We start from the raw sequence: 20,503 nt of genomic DNA, 5'->3' as shown, positions 1-20,503 counted from the left end.
ATCAGAAAGCAAGACCACAAATAACGGTAAATCAATACCATGACAACAATATTCGTGTCAAAATCGGTGACTAGGCGATCACCATAGAGAAGTCAGACACACATAGAAACAAAAGCTCTGCAAAGCGGTGTATCCCAATGCTGTGATTAATATCACACACCACATCGAGTCTGATGCAGTGTATACCCACCCATATACATGCGCATTGTTATGCAATCATATCCCCTCAAATAATGTTGCTAATACAACCTTTAAACTGAACACTTTGATGCAAAATATGACATTTTTCTGTGTGCAACTTTCAATTCTTACCGGTACATATAGATTAAATAAATTAGTAAAATGGTAAATTTTAAACACTAACTTCTGCCAAATGGCTTTGTTGTTAATATTAGACATTAACTGTCAAAGTTACCTTAGACATGAAGTGTTGAACTTCACTAGAAAATGAGCCCTGTGAGCTGTTTCTAGAGAGCTAAAACAAGGGCAGTTTGTTGTAAATAGCCACAAAACAAATCTATTTGTGAATAGCACAATTTTTCTCATGCAATACCGTATAGCGTGTTTATTCAGCGGGTCTAAAATTTGGCAATTTGCTGGCTGAAAGGTATGCTAATAATTTTAGTGGAATAAATTTTGGCGGACAGGGAAGAGTTTTCTCTGTTTCAAATACTGAAGCCGCAATTGAATGCATATTTGGCGATTGAAATTTTGGCGGAAAGCTATCTAACCGCTAAATTAGCCAAAATTATAACCCCGCGGAAAAAACCCACTATATGGTACTAAACCTAATGAAAGGATGGTTCCAGTTCTTACCTCCCCTGCTTGAACTTGCTCCACCTGAGTGGCTGGTGGATTCACTGTCTGTCCAGTGGACAAAGCCTCTTGCTGTGTGGAGGGAGACTCTGATTCTCCACCTGCAAATCACCCAGAGCATACTTGTACATCTTAAAGCTAGTTTTACACTTCAATAGGAAAAATAGTAACTTAACTTTTAATTTCTTAACTTGAGACTCGATAGTTTTTAATAACAACTTTTAATTTTCAATGAAACATACCTGGACTGAAAATGGCCGGAGAGGACTGAGATGAGGGCATAACATTGAAGAGACTGGTGGGGACACTGGCCGCACTGGAGGATTTGCTGCTGTTCAGCACATCTACATACTTAGGCATAGAACCTTAAACAGAACAATTAGAATTAGAGAAACATCTGGTACATGAACTTACACAGGAAAATATAAAGGAACTAGAAAACTAACTCAGTCAGCAAGGGCCCCACAGACAACTTAATTCATATATTACACTAGCACAAATGACAGAATTCATTTATGTTTGTAGTGTAAGAGAGGAGTGATTATGTTCTTTTCCCCAAATCTGCATTTTCCAACTGCAAGATCAACTTTGTAAAAAAAAAAAAAAAATATGAAAGCTCTAAATGTAGTAAACTTAGTAGAAAGTCCACTTTATTCATGACCTTTGACTCGAAAATCTATAGGTGTCATCCTTTAATAATCTTTGTTTAGAATATGAAATCTTTTTGTTGAAAACTGATCTCAATATATTGTCTCACAATGGAAATGCATCAAACTCGGATTAAAGATCTGTTGTGATTTTGACCTTGTGACCACAAAGTCTTTAATCATCAGCTACATTTGCATAAGATATTGAAAACTCTTAAACTTTTCATGCCACAATGAAGGCATAGTAAACTTAAGAGATTGAAGGTCTGCTGTGTGACCTTTGAGCTCATGACCCCAAAATGTACAAGTGTTTTCCTTTAAAGGTCATAGGAGACGATTTTCAAAATAAAATTGTTTTGCATGAAAATGTGTTCTTCTTTAATTACTTAACATATGTAAATAAGTCATTCAGAAAAATTCGTAAGGTAACAGACGCTACAGACCGTCAAATGTTGCTGTTGTCTGAAGTATCAAAATAGTAAGATGACTTATTTCCCTTGCTTGATGACGTCAAAAGAGACCAGACTGACGCAAATGTGTATTTGTTTATACTAACAACTGCGGGTTTTAGCCGTCAAAATGTTCAAATCAATGTGCTTACATTCAACTGTAATGTAGCAAATCAGGTACTTCTATATACTTTTGTCTAAATGATCCAACGTTCAGAAAGACTTGGGTGTGAAATCTACACCGAGAACACAGAACTCGAAATCGTTTGACAATCATTTTACGCGATTGTACAATACGATTGTAAACGGGGATTGATGTGGATCAGTTTCGTTATTGTATACACTCTACTCTGGCAAAAACTAATGGGTTTATGAAATTAAATCTTCGACCAGATGCAGTTCTAACTATTTTCAACAACAGACCAACTGCAAGCACGGCGAAGACGAGAAAATCCTGCAAAACGTTGACTGTATAATGACGGTAGTACTTACAGATATTTATAATTTAGTATTTAAACATGATCTGATTTGTTTAGAAATGAATTTGACTATGAAATAGCCATATGAAGCTCTTCTGATCAGAATCTTTTTCTCTGAATATATAAGTAAATAAACTGAATATGAATACGTCTACTAACTTTATATGTTGAAAGTTGCATTATCAGACCCCCCCCCCCCCTTTCTGTTTAAAAAAGAATGTTCAAAGCAAATGGTGGAGCGATATTGAATTAAATTACAAGTTTTTATATCAGGTGAAATAAACCAATTTTTACGTTCATGCAAGAGTTGGGGGATGATTTTCTTCAGATGAAGCACTAATTTGCACGTTGGTTTCCTTATTGGTGTCAAAATTTAAAACAAAAAAATAATTAAAGGCCGAGGATTTTGAACAACCGGTCGGTTTTCCTCAGGTAAGTTAAGTGCGGGGCGGGACTAATTTTAGGCAGGTGTGAAGCCCCAAGCCTGAGGGAACCCTGTTAACTTGTATATACCGTCCCAAATACACGGGGTGTTATCTGTGTTACCTGCATTACCTGTACGTTTTTGTAAGATTGAAAAATTCATGGGAGTCATTTTTCTTGCGCAGGTTAATCGAAACGTTGATAATTAAATCTAATGAATCAACATGTAAAACTTAAAGCTCGATAAATTTATTTTGTATAAATGAGAACGTTAGCTATTGATAAATTAGGCAGATGAATCTTTTTTCTAAGTTTTCTTGTATCCATTTGACTGCCTACTGGATATCCGATGATGTATGACTACCAAACAAACAGTTTCCGACGGGAGTTCCTGAGTACTGTGCAGATTTTCTGGCTATGTACAGCTTATGAACTGATCATCTTTCCACACCCCACGATGACTCAACATATTCCAAAACTGTTTAAATTCTGTTTGAATTAATTTTTCTGGACCGCACACCAGAATTCTTTGGCTACCTATAGTTGTCTGTGTGACTCGTCCAAAACGCATGGCCAACAAAAACAGTCATGACATTCGGATTCTTCGACAGTTCCTTCAATAACTGGTCCAGACAAAGAATTCGTTCTTCCTCTGGCTTCCAGTTCCAACCATTATACGCAAGAGAGAGCCCTTATAGCAGCTAATGTGATGGTAAATTATTCTTCATATAGGCCCTAATGTCGCAAATTTTATTGTAAAAGAATGTTAAAGCCATTTATATTTATTATTATATTCACCTGTTAAACTAAAATAGCTCACGATACTTGTAAAAATCCTATGAAAATAAATTCAAAATACGGCGCTCACGCACGATGTGTGCAAAGGAAATTCCGATCTGGATATACAATATATCCGAGTCAGGGTGGGACTTTGGCACATAAAACCAAAGGGGGATGAGGGGGTACCCATCTTTCTTGTCAGTCAACCTTCAATTTGACACACACCCCCATGGAGAAAAAAAACCCGATGCTGCGTCACCGTGTCTGCAAGGGGTTATAAATAGCACAAGTAATAGCTATCTATATTTCTCTTATTGTCATCAGAGAATGTACTATGAAATTATCATACATTTATCATTAACCAGTCAGTATTATTTCAAGTCAACCGATTCGGAATAAATAGGACCTCAAGTGATTGATCTTCTTGTTCGTCCTCCGATGAAAAATCGTCGATGTGGCCGGCATTTGCATTAATTATGAGTTCAAAGTGATATCCTTGCATAACAAATTATGGTTCCCCATTCAAAAACTCCTCCAGTTGCGAATAAATCGTCTATGACTGTGCTTTTGTTTTGATTCGCAAATCTGAGTGTGGTCTCTTATGACGTCACAAATTCAGGAAATCAGGAACGATAATCAGGTAACGATTTTCTATTCCGACTACCTTTGCACCTCAATATCTTCGAGTTAATATCGCTATTAATCTTAAAAAGGCGTTTTTATGAGGAGTCTACGAAACAAAGTTGATAATTATGGAGAGAAAAGGTATTGTTAAAAACCGTCTCCTATGACCTTTAATGATCAAGTACCTTTTGGGGAAAAAAGAAAACAGCTTTATGTTGAAAATGAAATGAATTGAAAGTGAGAACAGACTGATGGACAAACATTTTCAACGCAGGGTCCTAATACAATACATAAGAGGTGAAAAGATTACAGTGACAGCCTGCATGCAGATTTACTCCACCTGAATACAGCTCCCATTCATTCCTTCCATTGGCAGACATATTCTCACAGTTTCCCTCAACAAGACAGCAGAAGCATGAAGTAAAATACGTCTAATTTGACAGCTGCATACTTCACACATACATTTCTCCCCGAACATTCACTATCTTTTAAAACACCCAGTATCCCTGAGACTATCTAGACTGATCAGTTTGTTTGGATATACAAGCTGCATGATAGTGACTCTTTATCATGTTCCCCATATAAAGTTTGGTAACATGTTGTTTTTACTCTGTTTCTTCTAATTATTTCTCTGGGGCACTTTTGTGTGTTGTAATGTTCTCAGAAACTACACAAGGCATGAAGATGAAACCGTTTTAGGATAGTAGTAGAGCATCTGTAGACATGCAGAATGAATGTCATTTTGTCTGAACATGCATGCATGTGCATTGGATTTTTGGTACACTAACTTTGGAATCAGTCTGTCTTTTTTGCTTTCATTGAAATTTATTTCATAGGTCTTATCGAGACTTTTGATTGATTAGCGTGGTAAAAATCGACAACTTGCATGCACATCATTTTGATTGGTTAATACTAAAACATCAATAACTCTGTTATGATTGAAGGCAATGACCTGATATTCACAGCATTGGTATATAATACAAAAATCTATAGAGAAGTATACTAAAAATGCAAACATGCACGTGCATTGTCTTTTGAAAATGTCATTTTTGAAAGACTATAACCTTAGTTTTTGTTTTTCATCAAAATCATTTGAAATTTATGTTGTAGATGTCTCTTGGTACTCCTTACAGTCTGCTGTGGTCGGCATTACTTGTCATTATGTGCATGCACACATACTAAATTCTAACTGGTCTAAGTTTATAACTAAAAATTGCTCATTCAAAATCACACCACTTTGTAAATTTGGGGGGGGGGGGGGGGGGGATTTTAAAATTTGAAGATTTTGAAGAAACAACTTCCTTTAAATGTTATATCATAACAGCTCTCGTGTATCACTGTTGCAACAAAGTATTTTACTTGAGTCCTAATACTGTCATGTGATAGGGGCATCACAAAGCCTTCCCTTACAATATGGCATAATCCCATAACTGCCCTCTAATGACCCTGTCATTTCATCAATAAAATCAGAATGAACCCACAACTTTGTGCAAGATGGCACCCCTGATTGTGGAATTGAAATTGGATACCAAATACAATCTCTCTGCTGTACAAATCAGGAATTCAGAGTTTCACCTTCACCTCTTAATCTAACCTTGAAAACCAAAAGGAAGTCACATCTCTGTCTTGAAGTCAGTAACACTACTGAAAGTTTGAGAAATTGGTTGAGAGATGTGGCTTAAATCTTGAGACACAAGACCAAACCAACAAACAAATGAACATTCAAATTAAACAAATGAACAGTCAAACAAACAGGAACGTACGAACAAACATACATTATGGTTACTTCCGAGGAATCACTTAAGCTTGTAAGTTAAAAATTTTGTGATTTGAGCAAAACAGAAAAACATGTTTATGGGGACACAATATCATGGTTGAAGTATTTTTTTCTCAAAATCAAATTCATTTGTTTCTAGGAAATTTAATTCATAGTTACGTTCCTATCACTAAATAACAATAATATCACAGTCAACTCCTAGCATCACTCCAATTTGAGGTGATAACAAAGTTTAGAGGAATTTTTCTACATTCATCATCAACACAAAGCAGTGTTTAACTGCTTCAAGCTCATTCAAAAGCAGCATTAGCATACACCTGATACAGCATCTGAGTACTACATATGATGTCCATCCAAATCCCACATCCGTAACCCAACACCAATATATCTCACATGCAATTTTCTTTTACAAACCAAAGTTCACTTTAGAAGAGAAAACAGAACAAAACATCAGGTATTTGAAGGAAAATAAGAAATATATATTGAACAGTAGATATATATATATATATAAAGAAATAGTCTATTACTGTTATCGCATTCATAAAATTTTCTGTATTACCTCTTGTTTGAGGGATGCCACTTCTACATCAAAGTAATATAAACAAAACACACTGGAAAGCTGACATCTGTTGATAGTTTGTCACTTTCCTTTAGATCAGAATTTACCCGTATCGTATAATCTTACCTTTACCTTTCCTCAGTGAAAACTTATTTCCCATGGGAGGCCCGCCACCAGGGGGCGCTTGAGTAGCAGCAGGCTGTTGCTGCATTGTAGGTCCAACTATATAACACAAGAGAAATATGTTTTTGTATTCAACATAGCATAAAAGTGACTATTCACACCGCGATAAGTATAACCAAGTGACTATTCACACCGCGATAAGTATAACCAAGTGACTATTCACACCGCGATAAGTATAACCAAGTGACTATTCACACCGCGATAAGTATAACCAAGTGACTATTCACACTGCGATAAGTATAATCAAGTGACTTCCTACAGTGTGTAATGGATAACCTTAACCTTGTGTGTTGTACCTTTATAAGACTTCCTGCAGTGTGTTATACCTTTATAAGACTTCCTACAGTGTATTGTACCTTTATAAGACTTCCTATAATGTGTGGAGGATAACCTTTATAAGACTTCCTGCAGTGTGTTATACCTTTATAAGACTTCCTACAGTGTGTTATACCTTTATAAGACTTCCTATAGTGTGTTATACCTTTATAAGACTTCCTACAGTGTGTTATACCTTTATAAGACTTCCTACAGTGTGTTGTACCTTTATAAGACTTACTACAGTGTTATACCTTTATAAGACTTCCTACAGTGTGTTGTACCGTTATAAGACTTCCTACAGTGTGTTGTACCTTTATAAGACTTCCTACAGTGTGTTGTACCTTTATAAGACTTCCTATAATGTGTTGTACCTTTATAAAGACTTCCTACAGTGTGTTATACCTTTATAAGACTTCCTACAGTGTGTTATACCTTTATAAAGACTTCCTACAGTGCTATACCTTTATAAGACTTCCTATAGTGTGTTATACCTTTATAAGACTTCCTACAGTGTGTTGTACCTTTATAAGACTTCCTATAATGTGTGGAGGATAACCTTTATAAGACTTCCTACTGTGTGTTATACCTTTATAAGACTTCCTACAGTGTTATACCTTTATAAGACTTACTACAGTGTTATACCTTTATAAGACTTCCTACAGTGTGTTGTATCTTTATAAGACTTCCTACAGTGTGTTGTATCTTTATAAGACTTCCTACAGTGTGTTATACCTTTATAAAGACTTCCTACAGTGTGTTGTACCTTTATAAAGACTTCCTACAGTGTGTTATACCTTTATAAGACTTACTACAGTGTTATACCTTTATAAGACTTCCTACAGTGTTATACCTTTATAAGACTTCCTACAGTGTGTTATACCTTTATAAGGCTTCCTACAGTGTGTTGTATCTTTATAAGACTTCCTGCAGTGTGTTATACCTTTATAAGACTTCCTACAGTGTGTTATACCTTTATAAGACTTCCTATAATGTGTTATACCTTTATAAGACTTCCTACAGTGTGTTGTACCTTTATAAGACTTCCTACAGTGTGTTATACCTTTATAAGACTTCCTACAGTGTGTTGTACCTTTATAAGACTTCCTACAGTGTGTTATACCTTTATAAGACTTCCTACAGTGTGTTGTACCTTTATAAGACTTCCTATAGTGTTATACCTTTATAAGACTTCCTACTGTGTGTTATACCTTTATAAGACTTACTACTGTGTGTTGTACCTTTATAAGACTTACTACAGTGTTATACCTTTATAAGACTTACTACAGTGTTATACCTTTATAAGACTTCCTACAGTGTGTTATACCTTTATAAGACTTCCTACAGTGTGTTGTATCTTTATAAGACTTCCTACAGTGTGTTATACCTTTATAAGACTTCCTACAGTGTGTTATACCTTTATAAGACTTCCTACAGTGTGTTATACCTTTATAAGACTTCCTACAGTGTGTTGTATCTTTATAAGGCTTCCTACAGTGTGTTATACCTTTATAAGACTTCCTACAGTGTGTTGTACCTTTATAAGACTTCCTATAATGTGTGTTATACCTTTATAAGACTTCCTACAGTGTTATACCTTTATAAGACTTCCTACAGTGTGTTATACCTTTATAAGACTTCCTACAGTGTGTTATACCTTTACAAGACTTCCTATAGTGTGTTATACCTTTATAAGACTTCCTACAGTGTGTTATACCTTTATAAGACTTCCTATAATGTGTGGAGGATAACCTTTATAAGACTTCCTACTGTGTTATACCTTTATAAGACTTCCTATAGTGTGTTATACCTTTATAAGACTTCCTACAGTGTGTTGTACCTTTATAAGACTTCCTACAGTGTTATACCTTTATAAGACTTCCTATAGTGTGTTATACCTTTATAAGACTTCCTACAGTGTGTTATACCTTTATAAGACTTCCTACAGTGTGTTATACCTTTATAAGACTTCCTACAGTGTGTTGTATCTTTATAAGGCTTCCTACAGTGTGTTGTACCTTTATAAGACTTCCTATAATGTGTTATACCTTTATAAGACTTCCTACAGTGTGTTGTACCTTTATAAGACTTCCTACAGTGTGTTATACCTTTATAAGACTTCCTACAGTGTGTTATACCTTTATAAGACTTCCTACAGTGTGTTGTATCTTTATAAGGCTTCCTACAGTGTGTTGTACCTTTATAAGACTTCCTATAATGTGTTATACCTTTATAAGACTTCCTACAGTGTGTTATACCTTTATAAGACTTCCTACAGTGTGTTGTATCTTTATAAGGCTTCCTACAGTGTGTTATACCTTTATAAGACTTCCTACAGTGTGTTGTACCTTTATAAGACTTCCTATAATGTGTGTTATACCTTTATAAGACTTCCTACAGTGTTATACCTTTATAAGACTTCCTACAGTGTGTTATACCTTTATAAGACTTCCTACAGTGTGTTATACCTTTACAAGACTTCCTATAGTGTGTTATACCTTTATAAGACTTCCTACAGTGTGTTATACCTTTATAAGACTTCCTATAATGTGTGGAGGATAACCTTTATAAGACTTCCTACTGTGTTATACCTTTATAAGACTTCCTATAGTGTGTTATACCTTTATAAGACTTCCTACAGTGTGTTGTACCTTTATAAGACTTCCTACAGTGTTATACCTTTATAAGACTTCCTATAGTGTGTTATACCTTTATAAGACTTCCTACAGTGTGTTATACCTTTATAAGACTTCCTACAGTGTGTTATACCTTTATAAGACTTCCTACAGTGTGTTGTATCTTTATAAGGCTTCCTACAGTGTGTTGTACCTTTATAAGACTTCCTATAATGTGTTATACCTTTATAAGACTTCCTACAGTGTGTTGTACCTTTATAAGACTTCCTACAGTGTGTTATACCTTTATAAGACTTCCTACAGTGTGTTGTACCTTTATAAGACTTCCTACTGTGTGTTATACCTTTATAAGACTTCCTACAGTGTGTTATACCTTTATAAGACTTCCTACAGTGTGTTGTACCTTTATAAGACTTCCTACAGTGTGTGGAGGATAACCTTTGTAAGACTTACTACATTGTGTGTAGAGGATAACCTTAACTTGAATTCTGACAGTGTGTTGAGGATAAAATTCAATTCAGGCTGTTTCAACATCTTAGCAATAATAATTGTTATCATAACATCCTAACACTGCTTCACTAACAATGCAAAATGAAAGTAGCAAAACGTGGTAAATCAAACAAGAATTATTTTTTACAACACGAGTATGTGGGTTCTCTTCTGACAGTATTACTGTACAAAACCACTACAAACTTACGACTCATGTCTTTGGGGGGAGGAGGGGGAGGCTCATACTTTCGTTCTCCTTCATCCTTGTTTATCCATTCTTTCTTATCTTCATCCCAGATAATCTAACAGAGCATTAGATTTCAAAATTAATCAAAGCATCAAGATTAATTCACACAAAATTAGGTTTAACTAGTGGGTATTATTTTTTACAAAAAAACAGATGTCTCCCCTTCAAAGTTTGATTGTCTAATAACCGGGGCAACAATAATGAGTGAAAGCGTCTTAATGTTTGCTTTCCAAGGAATGGGTCAACGTAAAAAAAAATTTGGTTCAGTACATCTTGTCTTAAATCTGCCTTCCATGTTGTAAGTTTAAAAACCTAATGTCAAAGGGTTCTCAGGTTATGGTCTGGACTATACTTTGATGTAAAAGAGTGACCTTGACAATGTAAGAAGGTCAAGGTAAAAAATGTTGGTGATGTGCATCCCTCCTCAATATTGCCTTTCCATATTACAAGTTTGCAGTCTTGATGTCAAACAAATCTTAGTTATGAAATCATCATGTTTTTTTAAACATGACATTGAATGAAGAAATGGGTCAAGGTCAAAATTGTTGGAACAGTACATCTTGTCTTAATGTCTGCTTTCCATGTTGTAAGTTTGGAATCCTAATGTCAAAGGGTTCTCAGGTTATAGTCTTGACTACACTTTGATGTAAAAGAGTGACCTTAAATGAAGAAATGGGTCAAGGTAAAAGATTTTGCTACAGTACATCTTGTCTTAATATCTGCTTTCTAAGTTGTAAGTTTGAAATCCTAATATCAAATAGTTCTCAGGTTATAGTCTTGTTGAAAAGAGTGACCTTGACACTGTAAGTGGATGAAGGTCAAAAATGTTTGTGGTGTGCACCCCTCTTCCATATAACCTCTCCATATTCAAAGTTTAAAGTTTTAATGTCAAACGGTTGTCAAGTCAGCTTTTGGTCTGGACTATATTTTGACATAAAAAATTGACCTTGACTTTATAAATGAGTCAAGGTAAAAAAAAATTGGTGGAATTCCCCCTTTCCTCATTCCCCCTTCTCATATTCTAAGTTTGAAGTCTTAATGTCAAAGGGTTCTAAAGTTATGGTCTATTCATGTTTTTCTTAATTTGACCTTGAATGAAGAAAGGGGTCAAGGTCAAAAATTTTGGTGCACTCTTCCATATCATCTCTCCATATTCCAAGTTTGAAGTTTTAATGTCAAACGGTTGTCAAGTCAGCTTTTGGTCTGGACTATATTTTGACATAAAAAATTTACCTTGACTTTATTATATGGGTCAAGGTAAAAAAATTTGGTGACATTCCCCCTTTCCTCGTCCCCCCTTTCTCATATTCTAAGTTTGAAGTCTTAATGTCAGAGGGTTCTAAAGTTATGGTCTATTCATGTTTTTCTTAATTTGACCTTGAATGAAGATAGGGGTCAAGGTCAAAAATTTGGTGCAGTGCACCTTGTATCTATGTCCTCTTGCCACTTTCCAAGTTTGAAATCGTAATGTCAAAGGGTTCTCAGCTATTGGCCTGGACTATATGTTGACGTAAAAGATTGACCTTCACTTTATAAGTGGGTCAAGGTCAAAGTTTTTGGGGGTGGGCACCCTTGCTCCATACCATCTCCTTATGTTTCAAGTTTGAAGTCTTAAAGTCAAAGGGTTCTCTAGTTAGGGCCTGGACAAAATTTGGTTGAGGAAGAATAATAATAAGAAGAACAAGAGATGTTTGTAAAACACATATGCCCCCCATGGTGCAAAATTGAAAAGGGTTATACACACACACATCATTTAATTGAGAGTAGTATCATCAATTCAAAATATTGAGCAGATAATATCTTCTTATGTCAAGAGTGGATTGACCATGTGACCTAAAAATCAATAGGGGTCATCAACTCCTGAAGATGTACCAGTGTACCAAGTTTGATGTCTGTCAAGCAAAGGGTTCTCAAGATATTGAAATGACAGTATATTCCTATGTCCAGTTTGACCCTTGACCTTTGACCATGTGACCTCAAATTCATTAGTAGTCATCTTCTCCTGATGATGTACCAGTGTACCAAGTTTGAAGTCTGTCAAGCAAAGGGTTCTCAAGATATTGACCAGACAGTATATTCCTATGTCCAGTCTGACCCTTGACCTTTGACCATGTGACCTCAAAATCATTAGGGGTCATCTTTTCCTGAAGATGTACCAGGGTACCAAGTTCGATGTCTGTCAAGCAAAGGGTTCTCAAGATATTGACCGGACAGTATATTCCTATGTCCAGTTTGACCCTTGACCCTTGACCATGTGACCTCAAAATCAATATGGGTCATCTTCATCTAAAGATATACCAGTGTACCAAGTTTGATGTCTGTCAAGAAAAGGATTCTTGAGACATTCAGTGGTCAATATATTCCTATGTCTAGTTTGACCCTTGACCATGTGACCTCAAAATCAATAGGTGTCATCTTCTCCTGATGATGTACCAGTGTACCAAGTCTGATGTCTGTCAAGCAAAGGGTTCTCAAGATATTGAGCGGACAGTATATTCCTATGTCCAGAATAGATTGACCCTTGACCTTTACCCTTTTGACCTGAAAAACAATAGGGGTCTTCTTCTTTTTATAACCAACCCACATATGAAATATCATTACAATCAAGTGAATGGTTCTCAAGATATTGAGCGGACAACTCATGGTCTACCACATGGGGTTAAGACCAGCAGTTTGACCTTGACCTTTGACCACGTGACCTGAAAATCCATAGGGATCATCTACTATCTAAGGAAAGCCTCTGTATCAATTTTGGCTATTATCAAGCAAAGGAGTCAAAAGATACTGAGCAGACAACACATGGGCTTAAGACCAGAGGTTTGACCTTGACCTTGTGACCTGAAGGTCAATAGTGATCATCTACTCTCCAAGGGCAACCCTTGTACCAAGTTTGGTAGTTATCATGCATAGGGGTCAAAAGTTATTGAGTGGACAACACATGGTCTACCACATGGGGTAAAGACCAGCAGTTTGACCTTGACCTTTGACCATGTGACCTGAAAATCAATAAGGATCATCTACTCTCCAGGGGCAACCCCTGTACCAAGTTTGGTTGTTATCAAGCAAAGGGGTCGAAAGATATTGAGCGGACAACACATGGTCTACAGACCGACCGACCGACAGTTGCAAACAATATGCCCCCTCTTTTTCAAAGGGGGGCATAAAAATGACAAAACCAATATGTCTCCCCTTTGAAGCGGAGACATAATTAAAACATCAAGATTAATTCACACAGAATTAGATTTAATTAAAACATCAAGATTAATTCACACAATCTTTCTCTTCATAATGTATAAAACTTTTTCATAAACCATTAATACGTAGTATTGAGGGAAACTTTATGAAATCTTTACATACAGAATGCTTTTTAATTAGTACTGTAAACCCGCTTTATGTTTGCAACTTCTTTTATTTGAAAACCAAAGATGGGAAAGCATTAACGACAAGTACTATTTGCTAGTGAGGCTCCTCATGCATAAACTAAAAGGACTGGTTCATGACATCCAATATTTGTCAGAGTGCTCACAAATCTCAGGCACCCATAAAATAAATTACAAAATGAATGCTATTTTTAGAGCCTGAAAGAGTGGTGAAAAAAAACCCCACATACCGATGGTTTCTTGTCGTCTGGTAGCTTCATTTCAGAAACATCACCAGGTTTCTTTTCCTTCTTTCCTTTAAAAGGCCACCAACTCCAACCCTCCTGTTTCAGGAATGTAATTTAAACAGACATTAAAATCACTGTTCAAAAATACTATGGAAAATATTTTAGACAAAAACCTTTTACGTCACGTTCATAATTTCAAAAGTACATGAGCGTTATAGATAAAGTTTGTGGACTAGTTTTATAACTTTCTAACAAATTGACAGATCTCCTGGCTAGGGGAGACATAATAACTGTCACACTAGCAGTGCTATTTTATGAATGTCACCGTAAAGTGCACTGGTGGCAATATGATACGCTGCAGATTTATCCAAATTTCAATGAAAAATGAAGATACAAATAAAATCTTCGATGATAAATTTCATAAAAATGTGAGCGAATAAATGTACAAAAAGTTTTTAAAATGTTACAATTACAAGTAACAGAACCAAAGTAACTCTCTTCCCAATATATGTACTTTGTAATGAATTTCTATAAATGATCAGCCTATAATTTATGGTTATCTCTTTCCACGCACAAGGAAACTACCTGTATGAATACAAAGACAGCTAGGAATATTTTACATTTCTATAATTAAAAGTAATCTTAAGTGTCCCCAAGGTAAATTCAATTACAAGAAATTAATACAAAAGAAAAGGCTTCTGCTGCTCCATATTTTCCAAAATTCCTCCATTTTTTAACTTACACCGTGTGTCAAAATAGTTATAAATTTTTTATTGATGGTGATAAACTTCAAAATTGACACAAATAAATTGAAAAGTTTGATATACTTTAAAGGGACTGGTTCACGATTATTTATAAAAATATTTTTCATTTTTTATGTTAAACATTAGAAATATAACTCATTTAATGTTGACTGCCAAAATTTTGACCTTCTGAATGCATGAATTGAAAGCAATATTTTAACCTTAAATATGTGTTCTGTAAACAAAGACTCGAGTCTTTTTATGTAAACAAACAAGTGAAATATTGATTTTGTAATATAATGCATCTTAATTTTGCATAGTCACAAATTTTAACTTTTAGATGACACTTTTCACCCCAAAATGCTTGAAAAATGAAAGATATAATAAACTTTGATCGATATCCATTTCTGTTGAAAATTCCGTAAACAATAACATACCGTAATCTTTGTTTACAAAACAAATAATAAACTCTCTAAAATGAGCTTCTGTGATAATGTATAACCTTAATTTTCATGTGAAATCTTTCAAACACATTAGACAGTAGATTTTGATCATTAAAAGTGAAAAACAAAATTTTGGGTAAAATTGTGAATCAGTCCCTTTAAGATCATTCTCTTCAGACAAAATTTTCATGATACATTTTTCTGCTGGGTCCCAAGTTTTATACACATTTTAATGCTTGAATTTTTTACTGCTCTGCCATGTTTGACACAACAATGTCAGGAATAAATCAATGAATTATTTCTTAATTCCCTTCTGCTCTTCTATGTATTTACTGGTTATTGCTTCTTCCAATAATTGCAAACCACCGCGGTGTTCTAGAGGTAGAGCGTTCGCCCTGCATGCTTAGGTCGGGATTCGAATCCTGGCAGTGACAAACCTAAGTCATTAAAACAGGTAGTGACAGTTCCACTGCCAATTGTTCGGCATCAGGTGTGAATGTCATAGGTCCTCAGAGATTACCTTAAAAATGGATGTCCCACGTCACAGTAGGTGTGCCACACTAAAGAACCCTCACTGCTCAATGGCCATAAGCGCCAAGCAAAGGCCTAAATTTGAAGCCCTTCACTGGTCTTGGTGACGTCTCCATATGAGTGAAATTTTCTCGAGAGGGACGTTAAACAAGAAACAATCAATCAATCCAATAATGGCATAAATTCTGTATGCGTGTGACCTCAGAGTCCACAAATATTACTGACAACCCTTGTACATGTCGATGCTGTAAATATTACTGACAACCCTTGTACATGTCGATGCTGTAAATATTACTGACAACCCTTGTACATGTCGATGCTGTAAATATTACTGACAACCCTTGTACATGTCGATGCTGTAAATATTACTGACAACCCTTGTACATGTCGATGCTGTAAATATTACTGACAACCCCTGTACATGCCGATGCTGTAAATATTACTGACAACCCTTGTACATGCCGATGCTGTAAATATTACTGACAACCCTTGTACATGTCGATGCTGTAAATATTACTGACAACCCTTGTACATGTCGATGCTGTAAATATTACTGACAACCCTTGTACATGTCGATGCTGTAAATATTACTGACAACCCTTGTACATGTCGATGCTGTAAATATTACTGACAACCCTTGTACATGTCGATGCTGTAAATATTACTGACAACCCTTGTACATGTCGATACTGTAAGAAACATGTTTCTCTACTCCTATTTTGTTGTGTACCTTTGGCTTCTTGTCACCAAGGAGTTTACTTTCGGGTATGGCATGCGGTTTCTTGTTAGCGGAGGCTGTGTGGGGGGGTGGTCCACCACTACCAGTGCTGGTCTCTGACACAGTTCTTGGCCTCATTCTGGGAGCCACAATCTGCAATGCCATTCATTACTCAATATACTGTATGTATACAGAATCCAGCATTTATTTCTATAAATAAAGATTTCAATCATGTCCCAGTTATTACATATATACAGTAAAACGTACTTATAATGAATTACTAAGTAATATTCATTCTCCCATGAGGGGAAAATTACAACAACTTTGTTGGATACAACGATGTTTGGTTATAATGAACTGCTTTTTGCAGGCCCTGAAGGTTCACTATAACCATGTTTTACTGTATATTCTAACATCTAAGAACAATATATCTTCTTGACATTATATACATGTAATGATAACTATTTTTAAGAAACTGTGCACTAGGTACATGTACAGTCTAGGGCCCTAAATCAGTGGGATGCTTAAATCAAGTGTAATTTTTTAAAGCTTTCACTTTTTTGTATTACTTTCTTTTGTTTATATCAGCGATATATGTGTATTGTTGGGAACATGTTTTCATCACTGATTCATTAAAACATCTGCCATCGTTCATTAAAACATCTGCTGTTGTTCATTAAAACATCTGCCGTCGTTCATTAAAACATCTGCCATCGTTCTCAAAATTCCCTTGAGGATATATATGTACATGTATATTTTTCAGACTCATTTCAATCATTGACAAATATAAAATGGACTCTGATATAAATTCCTTTTAATTCTTGTTTAAATTCTGATAGTTCAGTCTCCTGTTTATTGAACTTGACCTGTTGCGATTGTTTATAGAGACCCCATCTGTTTATATACTGACCTCTTGTGATTGTTTATAGAGACCCATCTGTTTATATACTGACCTCTTGTGATTGTTTATAGAGACCCATCTATTTATATACTGACCTCTTGTGATTGTTTATAGAGACCCATCTATTTATATACTGACCTCTTGTGATTGTTTATAGAGACCCATCTATTTATATACTGACCTCTTGTGATTGTTTATAGAGACCCATCTATTTATATACTCACCTCTTGTGATTGTTTATAGAGACCCATCTATTTATATACTCACCTCTTGTGATTGTTTATAGAGACCCATCTATTTATATACTGACCTCTTGTGATTGTTTATAGAGACCCATCTATTTATATACTGACCTCTTGTGATTGTTTATAGAGACCCCATCTATTTATATACTCACCTCTTGTGATTGTTTATAGAGACCCCATCTATTTATATACTGACCTCTTGTGATTGTTTATAGAGACCCATCTATTTATAGACTGACCTCTTGTGATTGTTTATAGAGACCCATCTATTTATATACTCACCTCTTGTGATTGTTTATAGAGACCCATCTATTTATATACTGACCTCTTGTGATTGTTTATAGAGACCCATCTATTTATAGACTGACCTCTTGTGATTGGTTGCCCACAGCACTGAAGTAGTCAAATGATGAAGAGCCAGCCGGGACATTGTGGGATCCTGCCATACTGTCATCTTCTTCATCGTCATCATCATCCTCCTCCTCCTCTGTGGTGACTGTGTTGGCAGAGTATATACTGTTCCTCTTGTACTGCGGTGCTGCTGCCTGGTGGTGACCGGGATGAATGTCTGGGTGTTGACCTATAAATAAACAATGATTGTTAATGAATGGGATGTGGAAGTTTATAACTATAGGGATTAGGACACACTCGTTTTATACCATGTCATGACAACATTCTTGTTACATTATACACATAAGAAGATACTGTCGTTTCAACAAATTTCTTTAACAGCATTATTTCATGTCAAAATATGTGTGTAATTTCATGGAGAGCTACTGATCTTCTTTTATGTATTGTATTTCGTTGATCCCCTGATTTTGTGGTCTGGCATAAACACAAAAGCAATAAAAATTGGCATTCAACGGAAAAATAATGAAACCCAGCACTTTCATTGGTTGATCGTCATTCATCAAACCAATTCATATCATATAAATGAAGTTATATCAAAATGAAGTTGTTATATCAATATGTGAATGGCAGAGTTGATAAGTATTTCAACTTTCTCTTTTTAATGACATAGACAAAATCTACACAAAACAGACTAGCTTTCCTACTTTCCGCTAGAAAATATTCATTATGTAGGGTACAATTATATCGTTTTAAGGTGCCCATGGAATCACACAAATTTGTTATAGTATATACAACCTCATTTTCATTGCAATTAATACTTTGTAACTAGTTTTGCTATTTAAAGGGATAAATCTGTGATATTAAAACTGCAGTGAAAATGTTATAATAATAGCCTTTATCAAGTATGGAAATCAAAACACCAACTTACTACAGCAAGATGTATTTGTGAAACACCTATCCCCCCCCCCCCCCCCTAAAGAGTCTGGGGCCCAATGAAAGGTCTTGTCACAAGGAAACATGAAAGCCCTATCATTAACCAATCAAAAATTATGGCCTAGGTTAAAGTTTTTTCAAAAGTAGGACAAAGTAAAAGGTAAAGGTCAAGAGGTCAAAGAAAGGTCTTGTGGAAACTATGCTAATCATGACATGAATTTCAATCTCTTTTTAAGACACAATTGTAGTACCCATTTCTTTTGCTACAGTATATATCTGACTGCTCAATGATCAACCAAGTTATGATGTAAACCATCTTCAGTATCAGAGGATGAGAGTTTACCGTGTGAGTTAGGATCATTGTAATTCTTCAGTATAAGAGTTTACCTTGTGAGTTAGGATCATCGTAATTCTTCAGTATAAGAGTTTACTTTGTGAGTTAGGATCATTGTAATTCTTCAGTATAAGAGTTTACCTTGTGAGTTAGGATCATTGTAATTCTTCAGTATAAGAGTTTACCTTGTGAGTTAGGATCATTGTAATTCTTCAGTATAAGAGTTTACCTTGTGAGTTAGGATCATTGTAATTCTTCAGTATAAGAGTTTACTTTGTGAGTTAGGATCATCGTAATTCTTCAGTATAAGAGTTTACCTTGTGAGTTAGGATCATTGTAATTCTTCAGTATAAGAGTTTACTTTGTGAGTTAGGATCATTGTAATTCTTCAGTATAAGAGTTTACCTTGTGAGTTAGGATCATTGTAATTCTTCAGTATAAGAGTTTACCTTGTGAGTTAGGATCATTGTAATTCTTCAGTATAAGAGTTTACCTTGTGAGTTAGGATCATTGTAATTCTTCAGTATAAGAGTTTACCTTGTGAGTTAGGATCATTGTAATTCTTCAGTATAAGAGTTTACCTTGTGAGTTAGGATCATTGTAATTCTGGGTGTTCTCATTCCCTTCCGTTGTCTGTTGGTTGACAAATTGTTGATTCACACCGTACTGTTGGTAACCTATTATTGAAACACACCATATCATCACATATATTTATCCAAATCCATTTCTTATCATCATTCAAATTGTCTTTTTGAATATGTTACTTAATACATCAAAAATGATATTACAAAAATATGTCGCATACCATTCTGAGGAAATTGTTGCCACGGAGTATTTGGGTCGACTCCAGCATTAGGGTCCATCCCTTGTGTGTAAACTTGTGGGTTTTGTGTATAGCCCTGATGAGTCTGGTTATCTGAACCAGGTTGTTGATGATGTTCCTGGGGTGGATCATACTGACCGTATGTGACAGGTGTTTGCTGTTGATGTTCCGGGGGTTGACCATACTGACTGTACATGCTGGGTGCAGGTTGCTGGACGTGCTCAGTCTGCTGTTAAATTAGGTTAAAATCAATTCTCTAAATACATTTACTATACATATCAGCATGAGTCATTAAAGAAATGGATACTGTGGACCAGGAAATTCTACAGAGACATCATCAGAGTCCATACATTTCCTGTAGATTATAACAATTATTATTTGCATTTATTTCCAACTTTAAAACAATTATAATCTTCAAATTATGTCCCCTGAATGTTTGCATTCAATCAG

At 35.4% G+C, this 20,503-nt stretch overlaps 1 protein-coding gene across 15 annotated transcripts in view; it reads right to left on the bottom strand.

Annotated features, from left to right (window-relative positions):
• The window catches only part of LOC125682161 (protein transport protein Sec16A-like), a 45,259-nt gene that overhangs the window by 3,099 nt on the left and 21,657 nt on the right, over positions 1–20,503 (bottom strand). For 11 of the 15 annotated variants that reach the window (XM_056156258.1, XM_056156269.1, XM_056156265.1 and 8 more), the window contains 10 exons: positions 20,036–20,282; positions 19,812–19,907; positions 17,981–18,192; positions 16,479–16,619; positions 14,035–14,127; positions 10,386–10,479; positions 6,681–6,776; positions 1,059–1,181; positions 817–917; positions 416–475 (listed from right to left, as the gene is read on the bottom strand). In XM_056156258.1, coding sequence (XP_056012233.1) covers positions 416–475; positions 817–917; positions 1,059–1,181; positions 6,681–6,776; positions 10,386–10,479; positions 14,035–14,127; positions 16,479–16,619; positions 17,981–18,192; positions 19,812–19,907; positions 20,036–20,282 — 1,263 coding nt within the window. The remainder of the gene's footprint in view (positions 1–415; positions 476–816; positions 918–1,058; positions 1,182–6,680; positions 6,777–10,385; positions 10,480–14,034; positions 14,128–16,478; positions 16,620–17,980; positions 18,193–19,811; positions 19,908–20,035; positions 20,283–20,503) is intronic. The other 4 variants (XM_056156260.1, XM_056156259.1, XM_056156264.1 and 1 more) reach the window with 4 other exon arrangements.

Source organism: Ostrea edulis, chromosome 2 (assembly GCF_947568905.1).
Source record: "Ostrea edulis chromosome 2, xbOstEdul1.1, whole genome shotgun sequence".
Classification (NCBI taxonomy): Eukaryota; Metazoa; Mollusca; class Bivalvia; order Ostreida; family Ostreidae; genus Ostrea; species Ostrea edulis.
The sequence above is the reverse complement of the archived record's forward strand: the minus strand, read 5'-3'. Positions and strand labels throughout refer to the sequence as shown.